This window comes from Chionomys nivalis, chromosome 24 (assembly GCF_950005125.1).
Source record: "Chionomys nivalis chromosome 24, mChiNiv1.1, whole genome shotgun sequence".
Taxonomy (NCBI): Eukaryota; Metazoa; Chordata; class Mammalia; order Rodentia; family Cricetidae; genus Chionomys; species Chionomys nivalis.
The window spans coordinates 12,221,042-12,248,511 of NC_080109.1; the positions used below are offsets into that span (position 1 = coordinate 12,221,042).

General features: G+C 40.9%; 1 protein-coding gene across 5 annotated transcripts in view; it reads left to right on the top strand.

The window, feature by feature from the left end:
• The window catches only part of Ift80 (intraflagellar transport 80), a 125,240-nt gene that overhangs the window by 50,275 nt on the left and 47,495 nt on the right, over positions 1-27,470 (top strand). For all 5 annotated transcript variants that reach the window (XM_057756707.1, XM_057756708.1, XM_057756705.1 and 2 more), the window contains 5 exons: positions 3,154-3,234; positions 6,005-6,227; positions 11,223-11,333; positions 14,283-14,351; positions 25,959-26,068. In XM_057756707.1, the coding sequence (XP_057612690.1) occupies positions 3,199-3,234; positions 6,005-6,227; positions 11,223-11,333; positions 14,283-14,351; positions 25,959-26,068 (549 nt within the window). In that variant the 5' untranslated portion in view covers positions 3,154-3,198. The remainder of the gene's footprint in view (positions 1-3,153; positions 3,235-6,004; positions 6,228-11,222; positions 11,334-14,282; positions 14,352-25,958; positions 26,069-27,470) is intronic.

Consider the following 27,470-nt stretch of genomic DNA (forward strand, 5'->3'; position numbering starts at 1 on the left):
TGGGAATTGTACTTGGGACCTGTGGAAGAGCAGCCAGTGCTCTTAACCTCTGAGTAATCTCTCCAGCTCCAATCAATAAATTTTAGAAAATGAAAAGGATCAAGTACAGAGATTAGTAATCTTATGAAATTTTTTTTTCTTTTTTCTCCCTCCCTCCCTCCCTTTCTTTCCTTTTTTGTTGATCATCTGTATCCCCTGCTATCTTTCTCCAACTTCAACTGGATCCATCCCCACATTCACCCTCCCAAGTACATGTTCTCCCCTCCTTTGATAACACACTGACTCTAATGCTGCATGGATGTGGGGCCGTCTACTAGAGAGCGTGGTCAGTCTACCAGGGACCACAGCCCTCAGGGAACTGACTACTCCAGATGCAGTCACTTGCAAATGGCTCCTTAGCTGGGGTGAGGGCTCATGGGCCCCCATGTTGGGATGTTGACTGTTTGGTCTTGTGAAGGCCCTCTGCAGGCCACCACAGATGCTTTGAGTTCACGAGTGCAGTGGCCCTGCTAGTCCGGAAGATCCTGTTTTGCCCCAGTTCTCTCTGACCTCTGACTCTTACAACCTTTCTGCCTTCCTTTTTTGATGTTCCCCGAGCCTTGGAAAGAGGGGGTGTTATTGGGTCATAATCTTATTACTCACGACACACACACACACACACACACACACACACACACACACACACTTGCCTGGTACCAAAAATGGGGGAAATAGTTATCACTTCTCTTTGGCCTGGACACTATTGGGGAACTTTATAGTCTAAATACTTGCATTTCCTTCTGGATTATGGAAATCCTATCCATTCTCTTGCCCCAGTCCTATTCATCGCTCCTGCCCCCATTTTTTCTTTCTTAAGTTTTATTTATTTATTTATTTATTTATTTATTTATTTTGTTTTTTTTTTCTGAGACAAGGTTTCTCTGTAACTTTGAAGCCTGTCCTGGCACTTGTTCTGTAGACCAGGCTGGCCTCGAACTCACAGAGATCTACCTGCCTCTGCCTCCTGAGTGCTAGGATTAAAGACCTCTGCCACCATGCCCTGCTCCCCCATTGTTTTTTATATTTACTTTATAGAACTCAGGTCAGAGTATGAAGCAAATAAGTTTTTAAAAAAAGTGTAAGTCAGATCATATCATTCCTTCAGTCACACCCCCTGTATTCAATCAGTTCATCAAGGAGAAAATGGAAGCTTTTGACTTTCCAGACGCTGATCCTTTCCTGATTGGCTGCTAATCTTGTCACTTTTGCTTTTGTGTTTTGAGTTGGCCTACAAAGTATAGTAGCTGGTGTGTTTAGAAGGCTCTGAAGGGGAAAGATCAGGGGCAAAATGATCAGTTCTGCCTTCTGTACCCCACTACTCAGACACCACTGGTTGGTCAGACCCTTCACATATTGAAAGAATGCATTCCGTCCTGGTCTGGAAGACGTGATGGCAGAGCAGCTTTGTTGTGCCACTGGCTAGGAAACAGAAAGGGGAGTGCAGACTCAGCTGGCTCTCTCCAGCATTTTTGTTTTTTAACCAGTTTGGGATCCAAGCCAGAACAAGGTGCCTCAAGCCTGTGTTCAGGGTAGGATTTCCTTCCTCAGCTAAACCCATGGAAACATCCTCACAGACACCTTTTGGTGTGAATCATTAATGCCCTAGGTGTTCCTTATTCCAGCCAAGTTGACTATTGAAATTTACCAGACACGTGAGCAGATAAAAAATACCTCAGTGTAGCATTCAGACTGTTCTGCACTTCTTCAAATAGGCTATTCACTAATATTCATTTCCTTTATTTTCTTATTCAATACTGTATCCAAGTGTACATGTCCTCCAGCTAAACGGAATATATAGGGAAAAATCGTTCTGAGCCAGGGAGACTCTTCCCTGTCTTAGGTCGTCATTCTCCTCTGACTCTTTGACTGGTGAACCATTAACAAAAACATACTGCTTTTACTGTGTAAAGGTTGATTTTGGTTTCTTCTGGTGAGGAAGTATCCTAACTATTATGGATGTAATTACATTTTGCCATTCCAAATATCTTTTGGATTTCTGATTGTAGTAGTATAATATGTAAATATCTTATCCATGGTTTGTCAATTCTAGAAGCAACAAGAATTCTGTAATTCTTTTGTACTTCTTTTAATTTGAATAAATATGAAGAACCAGGTCTTTATAAAATATTATCCCCCTTCTCCTTCTCATAATGATGAACCAGCCTGCCTCATCTTAGGTTTAAAAGCCATCTTATAGTAAAGACAAACTAGACTCATTGTTGTTTATGATTAAATTTGCTATTTAAGGATTGGGCTATGCCCCACCTGTAACCTTAACTACAAATGGTTCTGTACTGTCTGTTCAGGAAACGACAACCATGTCTATATTTCAAAAAGTTGTAATGACTATCTTGCAGCCCAACTTTTGTTTCAAAAGGTTGTTTGCTGTGGGATATTTGATTGCACTGTGAAAACTCCAACATTGTGTCAATAAAATTAACCTAGGATCAGGGCGCAGAACCAGCAACTAGTTGACAGGACCCAGGAATATGGACAGAGAGATGCACAGGAAGGAGTAGGGAGGGACTTAAAGATTTGTGGTCTTTTTGGTTTGGGGTGGTTGGAGAAATGCTTCTCTTGCTGGGTCTCTGGCCAAAAAGTCTTCTCTGATCTAGCAGGTTTTCACCCCAACATCTGACTCCTGAGTCTTTATTGGTACATAGAATGACAAAGACTTAGTGGCCTCTGCTTAAGCCAATGCCAGCACGAATCCTGCCAGGCCACAGTCTGAGCAACAAGGCGCTGACTGTGGGGATGTGGGGTACAGATGATAGTTAAAATATCAGTCGATTCAGGTGCGGCCACTAAATTGAAAGAAAACAGCAGTTGTTCTGACCACCTTGTGCTTACTGCTTGTTGTTATGTTCTGTAACTCAGCCTACTTTTCCCACCAAGACCCCCATGAAGAACTCCCCTACCCTGAGTTATAATACCAATTCTTGGCTTCGTTGTGATACCCACTGGCTTTCCTCCTCTTTCCAGGTATTAGAGGAATTGAAGATGCAGTTGTGTTCCGTAGGATGCAGTGGATGTTGGTGTGTGCATTCGTGTGCACGTGCATGTGTATGTGCACCATTGTTAATGTGGCTGTGTGTCTTCTTTTTATCTTTATAGTGGCTACAATCAAGTGGTATTTAAGATCTCTCTGGAACTGGAGACATGAGGCTAAAGATATCTCTCTTAAAAGAACCAAAGCATATCCTTTTAATACTGTAACCCTCACTGCATTCAGCTTGCTATGATACTGTCAAAGGTCTTCTTCTGCTTTTTTTTTGTCTACTTACTGGTTATTTTTCATTTCTTGAATGGTATTTTATAGACAAATTGCTTTCAAAATATTTAAGACCCCAATTACAGGTATTTCTCCAAAGTATACTATGAGCCCAAAGTCTTACTTTGAAATATTTACTGACATTTTTATTATTCTACTTCTTAAGTGTTTAAAAAATATCCTTTGTATAATCTAATATACTAAAAAGAATCTTTAACAAAATCTGAATAATTGGCCAGACAGTGGTGGTGCATGTCTTTAAGCCCAGCACTTGGGAGGCAGAGGCAGGTGGATTTCTGAGTTCAAGGCCAACATGGTCTATAGAATGAGTTCCAGGCCAGCCTGGGCCACACAGAGAAACCCTGTCTGGAGAAACAAAGAACAAACAACACAGAGTCTGACTAATGCGCTAATGTGATCTGACACGCATGTGCTCTTTTAGTTTTGCTTTATTTCTTTGTACTCTGAGAAAGTAGGGAAAGTCTGAAACAACTAGGGAAGTCTGAGCAATCAGTCCTTTATTACTTCACACAGGAAGGTGGCAGTCGTTAATCTTCCTTAGGTATATGACTCCTTTGTTTGTCAGAGATCCTTCTGTTAAGATGGATGTTAAGAAGGCAGGACTGGCCGACTCTTCTCCCTCTTAGTCCTTTCAGTCAGATCTCAAGCTGTTCCCTGGGGAGTCGATTGCAGCTTTGTGAGGGAATAAGCTCAACACGGTGTGAGACGTAAGTGTTTGGACAGGGAGAAATGCTGTGTCCAGGCACACAGTTCTGCCCGGGGAACCAGGCTGTCCTGAAAGGCATGTGGGATTTTCACTTACATTTTCATTCATTTAGGATGAATCAGAGACTTAAAAACCAAATGAAATGAAGAATTTGGGGATCGTATTTCATCTATCCCTATGCGTCTTGTAGGTGCAGTAAATTGTAACTGAATTGTTCTTGACTTCAGTGTCAGAATTATGGATTGTTGGAGTGGTGAGATGGTTCACGGGGTAAAGGTACCTGGCACCAAGCCCGATCTGAGCTCCATTCTTGGGGCTACATGGTGAAAGGAGAAAACTAATTCCTGCCAGATGTCCTGTGACCTTTATATAAGCATGGTGGCGGTGCACACACACACAATAACCCATAATAAATAGTAAATATAATGTAAAAGTTTAAAACACTGTATTGTCAATTAACCATAAATAACTAAGGCTGAGGATGTAGCCATCATACACTCAACCCTAGGTTTTCTCTTAGACCATAAGTGAAAACATAAAAATAGGTAACTAAAATGAAAGCAGGAGAAACAGTAAGACGGTAGTTCCAGCCATGGGCCTAGCATCTCTAGAGGATTACCATCGTAATATGTAACTGCACAAGACAGTTCACTGTTGGAGTTTAGTCTTTTTAAAAATTAATGTTTTTAACTTATTAAAGTAGTATGTGTTACCAGGCATTACATGCCTTTAATCTCAGCACTTGGGAGGCAGAGGCAAATGGGTCCAGCCTGATCTACATAGTAAGTTTTAGACCAGCCATGGCTACACAGGGAGACCTTGTCTGAGAAAGAGGGAGAGGGCTGGTGAGATGGCTCAGAGGCTAAGGGTAGTTACTGTTCTTGCAGAGGACCCAGCTCAATTCCCAGCACTCGGTGGCTCACAATCATCCATAACTCCATATCTTAGTTAGGGTTTGTTTCATCTTCCAGTTCCACATCACAGTCCATCACTAACGAAAGTCAGGGTTGAACTCAAACTGGAGGAGCCTGGAGGCAGGCGCTAATGTGGAGGCTATAGAGGGAGGCTGCTTGCTGATTGTCTCTCATGGCTTGCTTGGCATCCTTCCTATGGCACCCAGACCACCATCCCAGAGGTATCATTGCCCACAGTAAGCAGGGCCCTATATGTCATCCATCAAGAAAAACACATCACAGCCCAATCTGGTGGGTTATTTTCTCAGAATTTTGAAGTTCCTTCCTTCCAGATGACTCTAGCTATGTCAAATTGACATAGAATTAGCCAGCACACTCCAGTTCCAGTAGACCTGAAGCCCTCTTCTGACTTCCACAGGTATCAGGCATGTATATGGTGCACAGACATACATGCAAGCAAAACACTCATTCACATTAAATAAATCATACATGTTAGATAAATCGAAAACAATCTTAAAATTATAACAATATATATGCATTTTAATAACTTAAGTAATAAGATCTATCTATCTATCTATCTATCTATCTATCTATCTATCTATCTATCTATCTATCTATCTATGTATCGTTAGTCCCCCTTTCTTCCTGTCTATCTCTCAACATAATTTTCTACCTTTTGATTTTTTACTTATTGATTTTGAGTGTTTGTAGTATCTTTTGGCCATACTTAAGGAATATCTTCTATGACAAATTTTCTTCCCTTTCTGACTGACTTTCTTTGATTTCTATCCTTACAACTTGTTTGGGAGACTTTTTCCTTTATATGGAAAAAGAATTATTAAAAGTCACACAATGAGCTGGGTAGCGGTGGCACATGCTTTTAATCCCAGCACTCAGGAGGCAGAGGCAGGTGAATCTCTGTGAGTTCCAGGGCAGCCAGGGCTGTTACACAGAGAAACCCTGTCTAGGGGGGGAAAAAGCACACAATGAAAATAGACTTTTAGAAGCTAGAAACTATTCGGCTATTTTTTATGTCTCCTTAACCAAACACCACATCAAGAGTTAGTGAGCTGTGTGGGTTGGACGACCGCTGAGGAGCTGTACTCGTGCAGTGACGATCACCAGATAGTGAAGTGGAACCTGCTGACCAGTGAGACCAGCCTGATCGTAAAGCTGCCTGATGACATCTACCCCATAGATCTTCACTGGTTTCCCAAAAGCTTAGGCATGAAGAAACAGACTCAGGCAGAAAGTTTTGTCCTCACGAGTTCTGATGGTAAGTTTTGTTTGTTTGTTTGATGTGCCTTGGTATTTTGCCTGCATGTATGTCTATGTGAGGGTATTGGATCCTGGAGTTACAGACAGTTGTGAGCTGCGGTGTGGGTGCTGGGAATGGAATCCAGGTCCACTGGAAGAGCAGCCAGTGCTCTTAACCACTGAGTCATCCCTCCAGCCAGCCCTACGAGTGGCAAACTTTCAATGAATGTCCTATGCACATCTGTGTATTGAAGATATAGTCTAGTACTATGATTTGTGCCTGGGGTTGTTTTCCAAGACTGCTGTTTGATGTAGATAAACTGTCATCTGCACATTTTATTTCCCTGTATGACCTTGGTGATTTTGAAGGATTCAGGCCAGTTATTTTATAGAAAACTCCTTAACTTGACTTTTTCACTGTTTCTTTATGATTTGATTCAGCTTACAAGTTTTTAGTGGGAATACTGGGAGACTCATGGTGTTGATTTGACACGTTATTGTGGTGTTAATGCCGTACCCAAGAGCAAGTGCTTTCTAAGTTAATCTGTGATGTTACTATTTCTTCCCCAGCTTTTGATTTGTTCTACTTTATGCATATGAGTATTTTGCCTACATATATGTATGTGTACCACATGTATGCTTGATGCTTGCAGAGGTTAGACAAGGGTGTCCAATGTCTGTAACTGGAATTAAAGATGGTTGTGAACCAGCATGTGGATGCTGGTCTTCTGCAAGAGCAACAAGTGCTCTTAGCCGCTGAGCCATCTTCCAGCCTCTATGTTCTCCTTTTAATAGCTTATTTATAAAACATATTTTGAGACTACATAGACATAGTCTGTTTCTTAGACTTCCTCCCAGTTCTAAAAATCTACTGATGATTCTTGGCTAGATCATTTATCATTTAGAGAAGCTGCCGAATCATGCTTTTCTATCTCTATAATCCTGTCCCTTGTTAAATAGTTGGTATTCTGCTTCAAGGAAAAACTTTCTGTCCCATGGCCACTTGTCTTACTTGGTTAAATGTTAGGTTAGCCTCATAGAAGTTTATTTTATTTCATAAATATTCTATTATTATAATTTTTAATCTTGATTTTGAAATTGTCCCATATTTGGCCTCTGAGAGCCCCATCAGTGAAGCCAGCCACACTGATTTTTGTTTTTGCTTTGTACATGTATTCATCATTTCTTGAGTATTTCCTTACTGGCACAAGATGTCCCAAACTAATCTAGTTCTTAATCCCATTTTCTAAATTAGTCTTTTTCCAAACAGGCCTGTTTTTAGATGGTTAATGATATTTAAAAGCCAAGATAGGGACATTGCTAGCCGTATTTGTTCTAATGGGTGTGTCTCCTCTTCACACTCTTCATCAAACAGAACTAAGACATGGGATTACAAATGTATACTTAAAAAATTAGGGCCATTCAGTGGGTAAAGGCACTTGCTGCCAAGCCTGGTGGCCTGAATTCAATCCCTAGAACCCACATTGTGGGAAGGAGAAACTGACTTCTGCACGCTGTCCTCTGACCTCCACATGCATTCTTTGGTGCATGCTCCTTCCCCAATAAATAAATCAATGTAAAAACTTATTTTTAGATGCATGCCAGTAGCTAGTTCTCTATCTCTTTCTATCTAAACCTTGTATATATTTTGGTAACACCAATTCTAATTCAGTACCACAGGGTTTATTTTAGTTTTCCTTTTTCTGATACTTGGAAACATTGAGGAACTACAGTTATCATTGTCAGTATATACACTTATTTGTTTAATTCTGTAATAGGTAATTTTCAATGTTGTAATAAGAGCGGCAGGGCTGTGTCCCTGGCACCCGGCCGCCCGCATGGCTTAGCTTATGCCCCGAAATAATTACACGGAAACTGTATTCTTTTAATCACTGCCTGGCCCCTTAGTTCCAGTCTCTTATTGGCTAGCTTTTACATATTGATCTAACCCATTTCTGATATTCTGTGTAGTACCACGAGCTGGCTTACCAGGAAAGATCTTAACCTGCGTCTGTCTGGAGTGGGAGAATCATGGCGACTCCTGACTCGGCTTCTTTCTCCCAGCATTCTGTTCTGTCTACTCCGCCTACCTAATTTTCTGTCCTATTAAAGGGGCCAAGGCAGTTTCTTTATTACTTAACCAATGAAACAACAGATAGAAAGATGACCCACCTCCATCATTTCCCCTTTTTCTGTTTAAACAAAAAATGGCTTTCACTTTAACATAGTAAGATTACATATAACAAAATAGTTATCAAGCAAGAATTACAGTTATAATATTTATATCTATTTTATTATAACTAAGGAAAACTATAACTATCTATCCATTTTTTAACTCTATCAAAGACTCCAGAAGGATATAATATTACCTAAGTAAACAAGAAATCCAAAACTCTAGAAATGACAGAGACATCTCGCTGCCTGGACAATCACCCAAAGTTCTTTTGTACCGTGGGGCATCCATCTTTAGCCTTCAGGCCCATAGTATCCAGCAGACATTTTCATCAAGCAGGAAATTCCAAAGACAGTTTAGTCACTTTTTGCTGTGTCCTGTAGAATGTCTCGTAGACTCTTTTATGAATCAGGAACCCCAAAAGACCATCTCACCTTTAGGCAAGTTTAGCAGTCCTCTCTCTGTGGGTTCTCTGTGTCGTTTATGCATCAGTCCAGGCAAGAGCAGTTTCTTGCCCAAATGGCTATTAAACTCCATAAGGAGCCTCTTCGATGCCCATCTTCCTCTTGAAGTAGATTGGTGCTGTCAGGAGCAGATGTGTCTCATTGTCATAAAAAGCCCTAAGTTATTAAAACATTAAATGCCATATTCTGTAGCCTTTGAAAGATATGAAGAATGCCTATCTGAAATATATCTATGTACATCTAGAAAATCTAACTAACATGACTACAAGCTTGACAATTATCGATGATTATCCATTAACAACCTATATACATTACATTTTTTAATGAACTATACAATCACAATACCTTAATCAAGATTAGAAATATGCATACACATATAACAAAATTGACCTTTAAATCCACACCCAAGCAAATTATTCATATCTATATCATATCCCCCTTTAAATGTAAAAGAACATTTATAAACCATATTTGGGAACATGGGCGCAGTTTTTTTCTTTAAACTGTTTTCTGCTGAATGGGGGCGCTGTATTTAGATCTTTTATGGTGTAACCTGTGTGTCAGGGTCATCTCAGTCGGCAGTTGAATGAAGTAATTTTTTGAAGGTGTTTACAGCAACCTTTCAGGAGGGCGTGGTCTATCATACCATATCGGGATAGACGCAATCCACAGAGTCTCATCCTCTGTGAAAACAAAAGAAGACCCTCTCTAAAGCATCATATCCTTAGACCCATATTTTGAAATCATAATATCCTTATATCCATTTTGGTTTAGCTTGGCAGCCCATATAATGAAATGTCTCTCTGTACTTAGCTCCTTTACAGTCAAAAATTTTAAAGAAAACACAATAATACAAAGAATTTAGACTCTCTGTGAATTTTTTATTTTTACGTGGCTTATTTTTTTTTATTTTTTTTAATCTATAACTATCTGTACTCTGTCTCTTTAAAGACTTTACCCTTTTTTAAGACATTAACTTTATTTTTTATATATATATTTTTTCTCTCTCTCAAGCCTACGTACATTCATCCAACAGTGCCTGAATCAGTTCTATTGTGGCGACGAATAGGACAAAAAATTAGGTAGGCGGAGTAAACAGAACAGAATGCTGAAAAAAAAAAGCCGAGTCAAGGAGTCGCCATGATTCTCCCATTCCAGACAGACGCAGGTTAAGATCTTCCCTGGTAAGCCAGCTCATGGTGCTACACAGAATATTAGAAATGGGTTAGAGCAATATGTAAGAGCTAGCCAATAAAAGGCTGGAACTAATGGGCCAGGCAATGTTCAAAAAAATACAGTTTCCGTGTAATTATTTCGGGACATAAGCTAGCCATGCGGGCGGCCGGGTGCCGGGGACGCAGCCCTGCCGCTCATATTACAACATTTCAAAGTTAATAACCCAGACTCACTGTGTAACCTAGGCTGTTCTGGAATTCACTATCCTTCTGCCTCTGCCTCCTAAGTGCTGACATTACAGCTGTGTCCCAACATTTGTAGGGCATCTGTGATCTCTCAAAATGTGTTTTACATCTTTCAAATGTATTTAATTATTTTCTCATTTGTAATTAATTTGGATTAGTCCAAAAAAGTTAGAATTAATTTATCTTTTATTTAGTAAGAGATTACGTTTGTTATTTAGGGCTTAAGTATATTTTCAAATCCAAATCACCCATTTTTTTGCTTACTAAATGAAATGTACTATATGTGAATATCTATCATGTCACATTTTTTGCATCTTTTTTATTAGATTTGTGTTCCTTGAGATTAAGAATTACGACATTTTCTCTTATGCCTTTAGTGTCCAGTAACTAATTATTAGTTAACTCATGCTAATTAACCTATGGTGGTATATTATTTGTGACTTAATAAAGCTTTCCTGAAGATCAGAGGGCAAAGCAGCCACATTAATCAGCCATACATGCCAGGGAAAGGTGGCATACACCTTTAATTCCAGGACTTGGGAGACAGAGGCAGATGGATCTTTGTGAGCTCTAGGCTACACTGGGCTACACGAGATTGATACAGAAACAGATCCAGGTGGTGCTGGTTCACATCTTTAATCCCAGTTCTTGGGAGACACACACTTTTAATCCCAATACTAGGGAGGTGGAGACAGGAGTGACGTGGCTAGGGGAAGGGACAGGAACTCACTGGAGTGTGGAGTCTGAGGATTTGTGGAGACAGGATCTCACCTTTTCAGTCTGAAGGTTTGGTAGAGATAAAAGTTCTCCCTAGTGCTTGGCTGCTTTGCTTTTCTGATCCTCAGGTTGAACCCCAATATCTGCCTTGGGTTTTATTATTCATGCTACAGAACTCAACAGATGTTTTCGTATAAATTAATTTAATGGAGTAGGTTCTCACATGTAATTTCCTTTAGGTAAGTTTCATCTGATTTCCAAGTTAGGAAGAGTAGAGAAGAGTGTGGAAGCTCACTGCGGGGCCGTGCTTGCAGGAAGGTGGAATTACGAAGGAACGGCGCTGGTGACAGGTAAGTTCTCTGCACCCCTGTCTCTCCCATGTGCCGGGGTTAAGACCAGGCCCTCACATGCTAGGTAAGCATCTACTGCCTAGCGATAGCCTCCAGCTCCAGGATAACATTTGAAATGGGTTTGTAGAGAAAAGGTTTCCAAGAAAATATTTTCATTGTTCTAGTTTTGTTTCTATGCTGTGATAAAATATTGTGACCGAGAACAACATCTGGGAGCTGAGGGTCTAAGGGTTTGATTGAGGTTATGGGTCCAGATTTTAGTGTGTTTTAGTGGGGAAGTCAAGGTAGGAATTCAAGAAATTATATCCACAATCCAGAGCAGAGAGAAAGCTTTTTTTGCTGTTGGTAGTTCTGGGCCCAGCCATGAAGTGGTGCTGCCCACAGTGGGCTGGGTCTCCCCACATCGATGAACAGTCAAGATTGCCCTCACAGGCGTGACCCCCGGTCAGCTTGATCTAGATAAGTTTTCAGTGAGATTCTCTTCCCAGGTGGCTCTAGATGGGCAAGTCGACATTTAAAACTAACCACCCGTGCGTTTAGCAGTAGCCTTTTTCACCGTCTAGTAGCCACAGTTGTCACAGCACTAATTTAGACTGCTGTGTCAATGGCATCATTCAGAATATTTTATTTTTTCTTCATTTTCTATCTTGAGATAGTGTCTTAATACGTAGTACAGGCTGGCCTGGTATTCATTTTGTAGGTTAGTCTGGACTCCTCCTGCCTCAGCTTTGTGACTGTTGGAGCTATGGTACCATTATGTCCATTTCTTGAGTATCATATTGTTACTTTTATTTGTGACTTTTGGAATATGTTCTATCAAAGAAGGCTTTTAGGATCAAGTCCACGAGGTGTGGTGGCGCATGCCTGAGAGGCAGAGGCAGCTGGATCTGAGTTTGAAGCCAGCTTGATCTACAAAATGAACAGCCAGGGCTACATAGTGAGACCTTGTCTCGAAAAACTAAGAACAAACAAAACAAAACAAAAAGATCAAGTCCCTACAGTAAGTAACAGTTACAATTTTAGAAAATTCTGAAATTGAAAGTATTCTCCTATAACTTACCTTCATCTCGCTTCTCTCTCCCATTCCAGCTCTGCCCCAGGTAGGACTTACTGTTTTAGTCACCAACTGCTGCACTAGTTACTCAACACTTAAACAGCAAGCGTTGAATATGTGGCCATTTCCGTAGGTCTGGGAGCAGCTTTTGTGGGTGGGTATTTCGGCTTAGTGTGTCGTGAGGTTCCTTCAAGTTGTGACTTGTGGCTGCAGTAGAAGAACCCTCGACCACGCTGTGAGGTCTACTTCCAGCGTGGCTCACACACGGGTGTTAGCAGCAGGCCTTAGTTCTTCTCTAGCTTTGGCAAGAGACCTTAATTCCTTGCCACATGGGCAATTCCATAGGGGTAGAAGAATATTTTTATGACATGGTGTCTGGCTTCCCAGGGATCCAAAAATGAGCAGGTTAGAAGCCACTCTATCTTTTCTGACTCACCCTCCGAAATTATACTCTGCTGTTTCCACTGCACTGTGCTCGCTAGAAGCAACTCCCTAAGTACAGACCACACTGAGGGAGGGCGAGGGTAGGCTGCACCCCGTGAAGAAGGGAATAGCAAAGACTGCGCACACGGCTGTAGTCTATACTGTAGGGCTTCTCTAGGAGGGTCTGTTTTTTTAGTGACATGTTCTCTGTCTCACCTGTCCCTTTAACTTCTTTTCCTATGGCTTCTTTTTCAGCATATAAATGTATTTACATGTGAATTATTTTAAAAATTAGGGAATATGTCCTAGGCTAGAATGGAGTTCTGTAGTAGAGTATTCGCCTACTATGTGCAAGGTTCTAGGTTTGAGCTCTAGTAACACAAAAATAAAATGTAATAACTAATGAAAAAAAAATCCTGTTGGGTATAGTGGTGCACACCTTTAATCCCAGCACTTGGGGGCAGAGGCAGATGGATCTCTGTGAGGTCGAGGTCAGCCTGGACTGCGTAATGAGTTTTAGGGACAGCCAGAGCTACATAGTGAGACGCTGCCTTGAAAAAACTCAGAAAACAACCAAATCAAAACCAACCAACCAAACACAACTCCCTTTCTTAAATGACTCTCTATAGCACCAGGCTTTTCTCCCTCTTTCAGCTAAGATGGTCACTGTGGATTTCATTTCTTCTCGTTTCACTCATTCCTTCTGTTCCCTGGAGGTCAGCTGCAGTAGACGGGGCACTAAGAATACTCTCCCTGGAGGTCAGCTGCGGTAGGCAGGACACTGAGAATACTCTCCCTGGAGGTCAGCTGCGGTAGACGGGGCACTGAGAATACTCTCCCTGGAGGTCAGCTGCGGTAGGCAGGACACTGAGAATACTCTCCCTGGTGGTCAGCTGCGGTAGACAGTACACTGAGAATACTCTCCCTGGTGGTCAGCTGCGGTAGACTGTACACTGAGAATACTCTCCCTGGTGGTCAGCTGCGGTAGACTGTACACTGAGAATACTCTCTTTGGAATATTCTAAGTGGAGATTATAGTGAGAATGGAAGTAGTGTTTGAGTAATATATTCCTAAGTTTTAAGGAAAAATAAAATTTTGGCTATGGAAGTTAGGTTATGTTGATGAAAGTTTTTTCATGTAAGTTTTTAAAAATCTACTGCTAAGCCGGGCGATGGTGGCGCACGCCTTTAATCCCAGCACTCGGGAGGCAGAGGCAGGCGGATCTCTGTGAGTTCGAGACCAGCCTGGTCTACAAAGCTAGTTCCAGGACAGGCTCCAAAGCCACAGAGAAACCCTGTCTCGAAAAAAACCAAAAAAAAAAAAAAAAAAAAAAAAAAATCTACTGCTAAAACACACCCTTTTACACTTTGAATGAATTGTATCTGAATTTTAAACATTTAGATTTTTACTTCTATGTGCAAATGTAAACCTGAGATATTTTCTACAGATAATGTTTTTCCCTCCTTCACAGTTGGAGAAGATGGACAAGTGAAAATCTGGTCAAAGACGGGGATGCTTAGGTCAACATTAGCTCAGCAAGGTATGCTTTACAACTGGTCATTGAATTTCCAAGATTGTACAACACACGTGTCTCAACATTTTATATATTTATAGTCTAGTATAGGGCTAGAGAGATGGCTCAGAAGTTAAGAGCATTTGCTGCTCTTGCAGAAGACCTGGGCTCAATTCCCAGCACCCACATGGCAGCTCATAACTGTCTGTAACTTCAGTTCCAGGGAATCTGATATGCTCTTCTGATTTCCAAGTGCACTAGACATGCACATGGTCTACATATGTGCATGTAAATAGACAAAATATTCATACATATAAAATGCTAAAGTAAGTAAATCTAAGAAAATACTTTTTCCTTAAAAAAGAATCTACTATAGTGGTTGAAACTGACTTTGGTCACATTCAAAACCTGAATTCTCTTACTTCACTTGGGACTTAGGAACGATTTTTTAAAAAAGATTTACTTATGTTATGTATGTGAATGTTTTACTTACATGTTTGTCAGTGCACCACGTGCATGCCTGGTGCCTCTGGAGGTAAGAGGAGGGCAAGGGTGTCAGATACCCTGGAACCGGAGTTACTTGTGGGTGCTAGAACTTGAATGTGGGTCCTCTGCAAGAGCAACAAATACTCATAATGGTTGAGCCATCTCTCTAGTCCCTATACTTTTTTATTATTACATTTATGTATCCATTTATTTGTGGGTTCACATATCTTCACCCATGTGGCGGTTACAGATCAGTTTGTGGGAGTTAGTTTTCTCATTCACCGTGTAGATTCTAGGGATGGGACTCAGGTCACAGGCTTGGTGGCAGGTTTCTTTTCCTGCCAAGTCATCTCATTGACCCTGAACTCTCTTACTTTCTGTGATGCCTGATGGACCATGGTAATATTATTTAAATTAAAATACTTTTTTTTTTTTTTGGTTTTTTCGAGACAGGGTTTCTCTGTGGTTTTGGAGCCTCTCCTGGAACTAGCTCTTGTAGACCAGGCTGGTCTCGAACTCACAGAGATCCGCCTGCCTCTGCCTCCCAAGTGCTGGGATTAAAGGAGTGTGCCACCACCGCCTGGCATTAAAATACATTTAAAAAGCCAGGCATGGCGTGGTGGGCATTCTGGAGGCAGAAGGAGGTAGATCTCAAAGGTAGCTCTACATAGTGAGTTCCTGAATACGCAGAGCTACATTATTGACAAACACACTTTTTCTTTCTGTTAGTAAATCTATATAAAGGCAATTGTAGGCTAAATACTCTTCTTAAATGATTATGAAATATTTAGAGCATCTTATGCATAAGGAAGGTCTGGGTGTAGTGCTGCATGCCTGTAATCCTAACACTTAAGAGACAAAGGCAGGAAGATTGTGAATTTGAGGCCATCTTGAAATATATAGCAAGGATTTGTCTCAAAAATAGCTCATTGGTAGAACACTTACATAGTATGCAGAAGGCCTTGGGTTCACTCCATGGTACTGAAAAGAAAGGATAAACACCACATATGAGAAGATATTAAACATATTCTCTTCATTTTAAAGTCCCAATAGCCAGGCATAGTGAACCGTGCTCTCTCTCTCTCTCTCTCTCTCTCTCTCTCTCTCTCTCTCTCTCTCTTTAATTTAACTTCTTTCTTGATTCTTTTGGAGTTTCACACCATGCACCCCAATTTCACTTATCTTCAGGTCCCCCCATCCTCCCCTCACCTCTGCAGTGTGCCCCCCACAAAAGAAAACAAAGTAAGCAAGCAAATAAAAATAAGAGAACAACCTCCCCCCCCCAAAAAAAAAATCAAAAACTGCTTTGCTTCTCCTTCTTTCCCTCCTCTCCAACACCTCCTCATTCATCTTAGTGGCACTGGGGGCCTCAGTGTGGCATGTAGTATGTTCTTTTGATGTGGGATTTCCTCTGTGTGCTGTGAATACCACTGGTTAATGAAGGGAGCCTCAGTGTGGCATGTAGTATGTTCTTTTGATGTGGGATTTCCTCTGTGTGCTGTGAATACCACTGGTTAATGAAGCGGGCCTCAGTGTGGCATGTAGTATGTTCTTTTGATGTGGGATTCCCCTCTGTGTGCTGTGAATACCATTGGTTAATGAAGGGGGCCTCAGTGTGGCATGTAGTATGTTCTTTTTTTTTTTTTTTTTTTTTTTTTGGTTTTTCGAGACAGGGTTTCTCTGTGGCTTTGGAGCCTGTCCTGGAACTAGCTCTGTAGACCAGGCTGGTCTCGAACTCACAGAGATCCGCCTGCCTCTGCCTCCCAAGTGCTGTAGTATGTTCTTTTGATGTGGGATTCCCCTCTGTGTGCTGTGAATACCATTGGTTAATGAAGGAACTCTCTTGGCCTGTCATAGGGCAAAAGAGTAGAGCAAGGCAGGGAAAGCTAAACTGAATGCTGGGAGAAGGAAGGAAGAGTTTAGAGATGCCATGGAGCCTCCAGAGGAGAAAGATGCAAGCCGCCAGCTAGAACCTTGTCGGTAAGCCACGAGCCTCGTGGTAAAATATAAAATAATTGAAATGGGTTGATTTAATATGTAAGAGCTTGCTAGGAATATGCTAGAGTCATTGGTTAAGCAGTGTATTAATATAATACAGTTTCTGTATGGTTATTTTGAGTCTGGGCAGTGGGGAACGAACAAGCGGCCCTCCTTACAACACCCTTTTGTCCTATCAGCTTTACTAGCAAACGTTCATTGCAATGAGTCAGTGAACCATGCTTTTAATCCCAGTACTTGGAGCCTGAGACATGAGGATGCCCAATAGTCTGAGGCTTGTTCTAAGTAGCCAGTTCCTGTCTAGCCTGGCTATTCTGTCTCAAAACAACAACAAGAAGTCCCAGTAATTTGATAATATTAGCACACCTTGTAACTGATGTTCACCTGTGATTTCTATCCTGGTAAAGGGGAATAGGTAATGAGTGAAACTTGGTAATTGATACTGTTTAAAGGAATATCTCAGTATTCTGTGTGGGGAAAGGAGGGCAGTAATCAATATGGCGGCCGTTCCTGTTGGGGCTTAAATTGCATGTAAATTCTTATGATATAATAGACTAATGACCAAGAACACGAAACAGTCTTATGTTTACCTAAGCATGTATGAGCTGATCTTGCAGATGATTGTTCAGAATTGTAAAGTTATAGTATAGAGCATCTATAACTAATGCATTATAAAACTGGTGTTCACTCTGGGATTAATGTTAAAGTTACATTTGTTTAGTTCTTCATTAAACAAATGTTAACAGAAGTGATCAGAATTACTAAGAAGTCTTTTTCTTTTGAAGTAAAATCTTTTTACCCATATCTCTAAGTAGAATGTTCATTGATGAGTAAAACTTTTAGGATTCTTGGGAACAGTCATAGGTATGTTTCTGTTTTAAAGTTGTTTATTACTTCAGTAGTAAAGTGATGAAATATGTCTTTAGAGAGTAAGTCTTACTTTAGTGGGCACAATGTTTTTCTTTTGGCTTTATAGATTTTCTTTTTTTTTAATGCTGGAGCTGGAACTCCAATCAAGGCTTTGTAACTTCTTGGCAAGTACTACCACCATGCTACCTCTAGGTCTAGGCTCCATAGATTTCGTTATATCATGTCATCGAAGAGGGTGCCAGATCCCTTGGAACTGAAGTTACAAATGGTTGTGAGCCACCATGTGGGTGCTGGGAGCCAAACCCAGGTTTTCTGCTAATGGTCTTAACTACTGAGGCATTTCTTCAGCACCTTCCTGAGTGTTTTCTTTGCCACATATTATCCTTGAGTCTATTATTTTGTTGTTTCAAACTTTCTAAGTCTAAAGTCGGAACTTGGAATAAATTGCTTAATATTATTTATGAGAGGATAGTGATATAGAGCGATTTATTAGTTCTGTGCTGTGCTTTATATGTTAGGGATCTGGGAACTGAACTACTGCTTAGTTTACAAACAAGGAAATGTTTTAAATTAGTAATGGCACTATTCATCATCATTCTAAATAGCAATAATTTCTTTGGTATAAAAATGATTTTGAGAGCCAGGTGGTTGCAGAGGCAGAGGCAGGTGGATCTCTGAATTTGAGGCCAGCCTGGTCTATGCAGCAAGTTCTGGGACAGTTAGGACTACACAGAGAAACCCTGTTGGGAATGGGGGGGTGACGACGACTTTGAAAGTGTTAATCATTTTTGTCTTATTTAACCTTATTCTCATTTAAGGCTTATATTCATTATTAAATTGATAAATATTGTTATATTTTCCTATTTTAGTTATCCTGTAAATATTTCAATCGAATAATCTGCTTCTTTTTTTACATTTAATACTGCAGAACTGTGCATTTAATTCTTGATGTTTTAATTACTGGTGTACTTTTCTAGCAAGGCAGACTTTTCCTGTTTCATCTCTGGAAAAATCATTAGAGACATTAACTTGCCATAATGACCTATTCCAGAAGAAACAGGTCTTGATGACATCAAGTGAGTTAGAGACCAAATTTTGAGAACAGTTATGTCTAGACTACTTGTAGGTTAGGTGTTAATGTCTAAAATCAGAAAGTCAGGCAAGTCATCCTCCTTTACAAAAGGGTCTGGAAATTTGATACAGAAATATATTAAATCCAATTTACTCTAAAATTCAGAATTCTATCAACAGTGTTGAGAGTATCCTTGTTATTCCATCCACACATTTGTATTAATTACACTTCTTTCTTTTTAAAAAAGTTTATTCTCTGGCATATGTGCACACACATATGTGTATATATTACATTTATTTAGTATGTGTATATGTGTGTGGGTAAATGCATGCCATGGCACACATGTGGAGGTCAGACCTTAGCAGATGTGCAGGCCCCCAGGCCTTAGTAGACCCCCCACCCCCGCCAAGACCTTAGCACAACTGATGCCACATTGGAAGCATCGTTCAGGCCTTGGAGCTCAGCATGTAGGCTGCAACACCTGCCAGCAAGGAACAAAGGCTAAGTCAAGAATTCCAGGAAAGTCCCCAATATATTAACCCTGCCTTTTTGGCTTCTGTAGTTCCTTTTCTTACTAACTGAAATGCAGCAACCAGGATGTGGGTTTTGTGCATATAAGACAAAATTGGGGGGTTCGGGGCTGCATCGTCTAGGCATTCCCGTGAAGTCACCAGCCAGCAAGTCACCAGCCAGCAACAAAGACTTCCCCCTTTGGCTTTACGAGTGTCCGTGTGGTGGTCTCCGGTGTGCTAACCTCATGACTTACAAAAGTTGATTTCCCTTCCAGCACGTGGGTCCTGGGGTTCAAAATCAGGTCATCAGACTTGGTGGTGTGTGCATTTCCTATTTGTTGATGAAGAGAAATTAGTTCCTGAATTCATTTCTTTTTTTTCTTTTTTTTTTTTTTTTTTTTTTTTTTGAGGCAGAGTCACTCTACCCCCTGGCTGAAGCACAATTAATAAAAGTTCAGAGACAGAAATTTTGGTTCAGCCTGAAGGTCAGAAAAACGAAAGAGCCAGCCACTGTCTCTTACTTCTACCTCAGATACAAATGAAATGCCACTACACTGGCTCTCTTTGAACTCAGAGAGATCCTCCTGACTCTGAGTCTGGAGCATAGGGATTAAAAGTACATGCCACTATAGCTGGTCCTGTTTCATTTGTTGACTATTAGAGCTTTTCATGTATAAAGTTTATAACTACTAGGTCTTTGCATAGAAAATGATATTGAATATTAAAGATAATCCCAACTTGAGTGGGATGCAGTTAGACTTGGTTTAGAAATGATTTTCACTGGTGCCTATGAGGAGTTACCATCCTTGAGAAAAATACATTAAGTTGTGAATAATTACAATTGAGTCCTTTCTGTGCTGCGTTGTCTATTTTGATTATGGATTGAGATATTCAGTTAAATATGTAAGGACATTTCTTCCTATTTTCAAATAGAAGTGAAATAATAAAAGGTGGAACTGTATATGATGAAATTAGCCAAGATGTCTTGGGGTTAATGGAAATATGTTGAAGATCAGAAATAAAGGCTGAAATTTAACTTGGGAGTCAGGTAAAAGATGAAAGAAATTGGGAGGTAGGTGAGGATAAAAAGTGAAGAAAAAAATTCTTTTGTTTAAGCTTTTTTCCTGACCCAGTGACATTCATAAAGAAGATGTTGTCTTTTTTGGAATGAGTCCCTCTTGATTATCTATAGTTAGTTCATGTCTTCTATAAGTAGGACAAAAGGGAAAGTTGTTTATTGTTGTTGTTGTTATTATTATTATTATTATTGACAGAACCTTGCACAGGGACTCCAGCTTGTCTAGAATGCACTGTGCCGCAGTCCTGTGTCAACCTCTCCAGTGCTACTGGCATTGCAGGTGTGGGCCACTATTGTCCACGGGCAACTAAATCTTGAGTGCTTGCTGCAGTGAAGAGCAAAGGAAGCTACTGGTTGATTACTGCAGAACAAAGCCTTTGCTAGTCATTAACAGTGGTTAACAGACATTGTTTACTCAGTGCTGCACTTCATTCTAGTATTTCCATCCCTCTAACATCCTCACTGCATCGATTAGTGAGCATTTGTTTCTAATGCATCCTTTAGGAACAGAAAAGCAGCACTTGGACGTGATGCTGTTATGGTGTGAATGTGAAAAACATGTTACATTTGACCAGGTACTTCCTTAAAACAATCGAAATACACTTTCTCAACTTCCCTGTGGTTTAAAGTGCTTTCAGCGGGTTGAAAGAATTTAGAGAATTTGTTTTACAGAGAGATAAGGGTCTGACATTTAACACAACCCCAGGTGCGTGTGGTTTCTTAAAAAATGTCAAAAAGATCACATGACTTTTAGTGTAACGAGTCAGAAAAACAAGATGATCTTGAGTATTTTAATGATATGGAGCATAAATAAAAATTTTCTATATAAAAGGCCAGACATTATTAGAAAATGATTATGTGTTTCTGTTTTTGTTAATGATAAAATTAATCCTATTGTATAATTTACTAAATTCTTATTTTGAAATAATTCAGTCTGGTGCCTAGAGGTGTCATTTTTCTACTTTGTACTATGAAGTGCAGCACCAGGGATGGTTGGTGCTGTGCTCTGTAATCTGAAGTGCAACACCAGGGATGGTCGGTGCTGTGCTCTGTACTATGAAGTGCAGCACCAGGGATGGTCGGTGCTGTGCTCTGTAATCTGAAGTGCAGCACCAGGGATGGTTGGTGCTGTGCTCTGTAATCTGAAGTGCAACACCAGGGATGGTCGGTGCTGTGCTCTGTACTATGAAGTGCAGCACCAGGGATGGTCGGTGCTGTGCTCTGTAATCTGAAGTGCAGCTCTAGGGATGGTTGGTGCTGTGCTCTGTAATCTGAAGTGCAGCACCAGGGATGGTTGGTGCTGTGCTCTGTAATCTGAAGTGCAGCACCAGGGATGGTCGGTGCTGTGCTCTGTAATCTGAAGTGCAGCACCAGGGATGGTCGGTGCTGTGCTCTTTTGTGTTTTCTTGATGTAAAGCCCTGGCTGGCCTGGCCTTGCTCTCGGGGTGGCCTTGAACTTGGAGTAGTCCTCTTGTCGCAGCCTCTGAGGTGCTGGGATCTCACACATGCACTATTGCCTGACTAGTTTTTCTTTAATACATATACTTTTAACAGTAGTGTAAGTATTATGAATTTGTCTCATGCTAGTTGGAGGGATTCAGCATGAAGGAACCATTTTCTTTGTGAAGCTGATCATCTACCTTAATAAATGATCTTCATGCAGAGTGCCCAGATGGGATGTTCTGAGTGCCCACCCGACTGAAAGAATGTGGTATAAACCCTAACAGAGGGACTACTTGTTTCAGTTTTTAAGCTTGCTTTGTTTTATACTCGAAATCATGTTTCTGAAACACTATTATTTAAAAACTGTATAGCAGGAAATAAATGATCTTCTTGTCCTAACATAGTAGGCAGATGAGAGTTCTGAGAGAAGGTTTGAAAACAAGGAAATGGTGACACAGCCACCTCAAGAGGCCTCAATTCAGATGTTAAAGTGAAGAGGACAAAAACATCCCTGGCTCCTCATCCTACACCCCAGCTGTGCCTTTGACCACAACTAAAGGCCTAAAGTCACATCCTGTGTAACTCAATGGGAGCTGTTCTTACAGAATTGTTTCCTTGGGGCAGGTGTTTATCATTGGTTAGTGTATAACTCAGCAAAGTGTGCTTTTACTGAGTGTTGTGAATATTTGATAACAGAAATAAAAACAAATTAATTTCCCTTTTGCACAAAAATGTAACTATAATCATAGAAATTAGAAAGCATGTACCAGGTTACTATACTCCTAACTACATCATTTTTTTAATTGAAGAATTTTGAGAATTTTATACATGAGCACACTGTGTTTGCATCATTTCCCCCTTCTCCTATCCTCTTCTACTTCTCCCATGTCCCCTCTATCTTGAAGTCATAACCTATTCTATAAACATTGTTAATTTTGTTTTGTTATGTTTTGTTTGAAACGGTCTCACTATGTACCATTGGCTGGCATTGAACTTGATAAATAGATCAAGCTAGCCTTGAACTCACCTGCCAGAGTGGGAATAAAGACGTGTATCGCCACCATGCCTCATACTGTTGTTGTTTTTGTATAAAACCTATTGTTGTGTGTGTACACAGCCTCCTGAGTCCATTTAGTATTGCCAGCATGCACCTGTATTTAGGGCTGATCATTTGAGGTTGTATAACCTATCAGGGGGCTCATCCCTGCAGAAAATATCTGCTGTGATTCTTCCTGTATCAACCTCTCTAATGCTGGATTATAGGCATTAGCCCATCCAGCCTGGCTGGGAATCTGCTTTTGAATCCCAGGCCAAGTCCAGGTTACTCTTAGAGAGGAGGAGAGGGACCCTTTGAGTCTGATCCTCTCCTTGAGCTGAGTTTCATGGCTTGCTGCCATACTGACAAAACCCAGGTGCTGTTGACCAAGCAGGATTATTAGAGCTTTTATACCATTAAATGTAAGCTGTGGAAACCATCCTGAAGAGTTAGTATGAACAGGTGTAAACTAGACTATTCAATTGCTCACTTAGACACTTATTTGGGGAAAATGCACAAAATAAGTAGTGTATTAGTCTTAGTGAAATTCAATCCCTCTTGATTATAGCATGTTGAATTTTCTAAGTAATTAAATCATGCTGTGTAGTGGTGGTGCACACCTTTAATCCCAGCACTAGGGAGTCAGACACAGGTGGATCTCTGTGAATTCGAGGCCAGCCTGGTCTACAAAGCAAGTCCCAGGACAGCCAGGGCTACAAAGAAACTCTGTCTTGAAAAACCAACCAAACAAACAAATAAATCTTATTGATTGACCATGAATCGTCAAATTCAGATTTTATTTTCCTGGGAATGTAAATTTCTTTAACATTCATTCATTTGAAAGACCTGGATTAATCCAGACCCCTCTAGCAGGAAGAATAGAGCAAAAAATCTAGGTTAGCCGGTCCAGTGACTCTGTTCCAGGAACTAGCTGACCATAAAGTTAGATTATAATCTTGAGAAATGGGGAGTTAGCCCCTTGTGATTATCACTGGTGTTTTCAGAATTTTCCAATGACGCCCTCCCTACCCCCTTTGGGTTGTGGTTTCTTCCCCTAAATACTCCTTCTTCCAACTACTTGGGTCGAACTCCTCCACCCCTGCGTGGGAAATGAGTCTCAACCCAGGGTGCTGGTTCCTGTCAATAAACCTCATGTGATTGCAGCAAGGATGGTCTCTCCTGAGTTCTTGGGAGGTTGTGTTATCCCGAGAATTGGGTGAGAGTCTCCCTACTCCAGGGGTCTTTCACATTCATTCATTCATTTCTTCATAGAAGCCAAATGCTATAAAATATATATTTCTAGTTTTCAAAGGCTTGGTTTTATAATTATAAATGGGTAATGGTTCATGGATTAACTTTGATTATATAACTTTGATTAATTTTTCTAGTGACTAGGTAGCTAGACCAAGGCAAGGAGATTACAGTTTATTACTATATAACCAATCTTTCAATAAGTTTATATACAAATGTATATTGTGTGTGTGCGCGCACGCGTGTGATAAAATCTTACTATGTAACCTAGGCTGACCTATAACTCTGTGTAGTCCAGCATAGCTTCCAGTTTGTAATCTTCCTGTCTCAGCCTTCTGAGTGCTGAGATTATAGGCACACACCACTTACTTGGCTGTTATACTCATTTTTTAAAGTGAAGGTCACATAAAGCATAGATTTCTAGAAGATATTAGATATCCCAGAGAGTAATCCAGTTAAGAATACTGTCGCTACCAAGCATGATGGTGAACCGCCTCCCTGAACTTAGTGTTTAGGGGGCAAGTGCAGCAGGATCAGGAGTCTGAGGCCAGCCTGGCTGTATGGCAAGATCCTGTGTCACGAAGAAAGCGGGTAGGGTGGAGAGATGGTTCATTTGGTAAACTGCTTGTCACACAAAGGAAGACCTGAATTCTTATCTCTAACACCCTCATAGAGGAGCTGGGTGTGGTGGACGCCTGTAATCCCATCCCTGTGGATTCTCTGCCCAGGAGGATCCATGGCTCTTACTGGCCAGCCAGTTTAGCCAAATCAGTGGGCTCTAGCTTCAGTGAAAGACTGTGTGTTAGTCTTAGAAAACACGGTGGAGAACGATAACACATACTCAGTGTATATTTTATGTAGGAATATACCAGTCCACAGTGCATGCAGTCAGTAGGCAGAAGCACGTTGATCTCTGTGAGTTCGAGGCTGGCCTGGTCTACATAGGGAGTCTAGGATAGCCAGGGCTACACAAAGAAACCCTAAATATACTCAGACACACATATAAATAATGGTATATATAATTTAAATTTATTTATGGTGTTTACGTATATAATGAGTGTGTGTGTGAATTATATATTTACCTTGTACATCTAGGCAGTTTCAGCTACATTGGCTACTCATGGGAGGTGAAAAGCCATGAATTTTATAAAACCTTTATCCTATATTTTAATAGACTAGTATCTGGAATGTCTGAAAAATGTTGTATATTCTCAGCAAGATTTAAATTGGTTGAAAAATATTGTATCATTGGTAAGGTGGGGCACACTTGTAATCCCAGTGGAAAAGTCAGGAAGTGAGGCCAGTCTGGGCTACACAGGAGGCTCATTTCTCAAAAATATTACAAAGTTAACCAGACAAATTCAAAATATAAAGCCTGACAGTGGTGGCGCACGCCTTTAATCCCAGCACTTGGGAGGCAGAGGCAGGCGGATCTCTGTGAGTTCGAGACCAGCCTGGTCTACAAGCGCTAGTTCCAGGACAAGCTCCAAAGCTACAGAGAAACCCTGTCTCAAAAAAACCAAAAACCAACCAACCAAACAAACAAAAACAAATACAAAATATAGCTTGTCAGCGGCTCACAGTAAATCTTTAATATTTTTATTTAGAAATATTAGATCAGTTGTGATTCAGCCTCAGAGTATTCTCCAATATGAAAGGACTACTAAGGGGGAAATGAAAATAACACACAGATTCTTTATGCATCCTGTTTGAGATGGGGTTACTCCATAGCTCAGACCTTGAATTTAGGATTATCCTGCCTCAGTCTCCCTAGTATTCAGATTGCAGGCCTGTGCCACCATACCACGATTTTAATCCTCTTAACATTACGGTATTTTTTAAGGCCATGAAAATATACATTTATCATTTTCTCCTTTCTTTTCTGCAGGAATACCAGTATATTCAGTAGCATGGGGCCCCGATTCCGAAAAGGTTCTTTATACAGCAGGCAAGCAGCTCATCATTAAACCTCTTCAGCCAAATGCTAAAATTTTACAGGTATGTCTCCAGCCTTTGTAAGTTGCTATCTGGCGCCGTGTCCCTGAGAAGCTGGGTGGTTCTTGCAGTCCCCGCCTTCTGGTTAGTCCCCTGCCGGCCGGAGAGCTTTGCACTTGCAGTTTTATCAGACTTTCTTACAGATCAGTGAATCCGCGTTCACGTTTCCCAGAAGGCTCACGTTTCTGTTGTTTCAGCTCACGTTGGTCTAGTCAGTCCTGCAGGTGTGTTGAGTTACTGCGTTGGCCTGTGAGTCAGCACAGGTGAGCATCCTGCAGTTTACAGAGTTGGCCTCCTGTGTGTAGGTCTGAGACCAAACAAAGCGAAGTGAGACTCTTAAGAGTGCTTAGATCTTGCTTTTAATCATCATTATCTGTCAAACACTTGTGCTCTCTTGAAGGCCTGGCATTGTTTTAGTATTTTTTTAGAATGGTGGAGGAGTCAGTATAAGACTGAGAACCAATTATGTACATATAACGTTATGAATCATATAGAGAACATTTGGCATAAGGATAGATGCTGAGCTGACATTTGCTTGTGTGCTATTCAGAAAAGGAGGAAGTTTTTAGGGGCTAAATCTTAAAGAATAGGTGGGGAGGTGATCCTAAACCCAGGGAGTAGAAAAACACTGGTTATTTAAAAATGCGAGGAAAAGGGTTAAACAATCACCCCAAAGCAAGCAAAACAACCATGGCTGTTGAGACTGGTTGGGCAGGACCAAATGAAGGACACCCTTTAAGCTAGGATGCACAATTTAGTTATTGATTCTAGTACTGGAAGGCAGAATGGTCCCTTACATTTTGGTGAAGACATAGTGTGGTTTGGCTGTTGTCTTGGTTACTTTTCTGTTGGGGGCATAGCACAAAAATATTTGGTGAACCATAAAACAAAAATGAAACCCAGCAGGGCAAACTCCAACTCCTGTAGCCCCATGTCTGTTGTCTAAGGGCTTCGATGGCTTACATTTCTCTCTCTTGAGCTGGCTCTAGTCCTTCTCTGCAGCTCTGCTTGGCAGGTGTTTTGTGACTCTGGCGTCTCTACTGTCTTGTGGTCTCCAGTGCAAAGCAAGCTTCATCACAGCTTCATGGAGTAGCCTCTCGGGGCCTCCATACAGGCCCTGCCACATACCTGCCTCAGAGCTTTTCTTTAACCACAGAAGACATTCCCACAGCCCTTTGCTCCTGTACCCTTCAGGGCTCTAAAGCCAGAACTGTGTGGATAACATTGTCAAATTAAGCTGCTCTCGATTAAACTGCTGCAGGCGCCAGGTCAGGTCTTCACTTGCTTCCTCTGTGTGATGACAGAAAGTTTGAGTCTCTTTGCATATCAGCCTTCCTGTCTATGACAGTAATACCCGCTGACTAGATGGTTTGTGAGATCTGGTAATGTCTGGCATGTAGTAAGC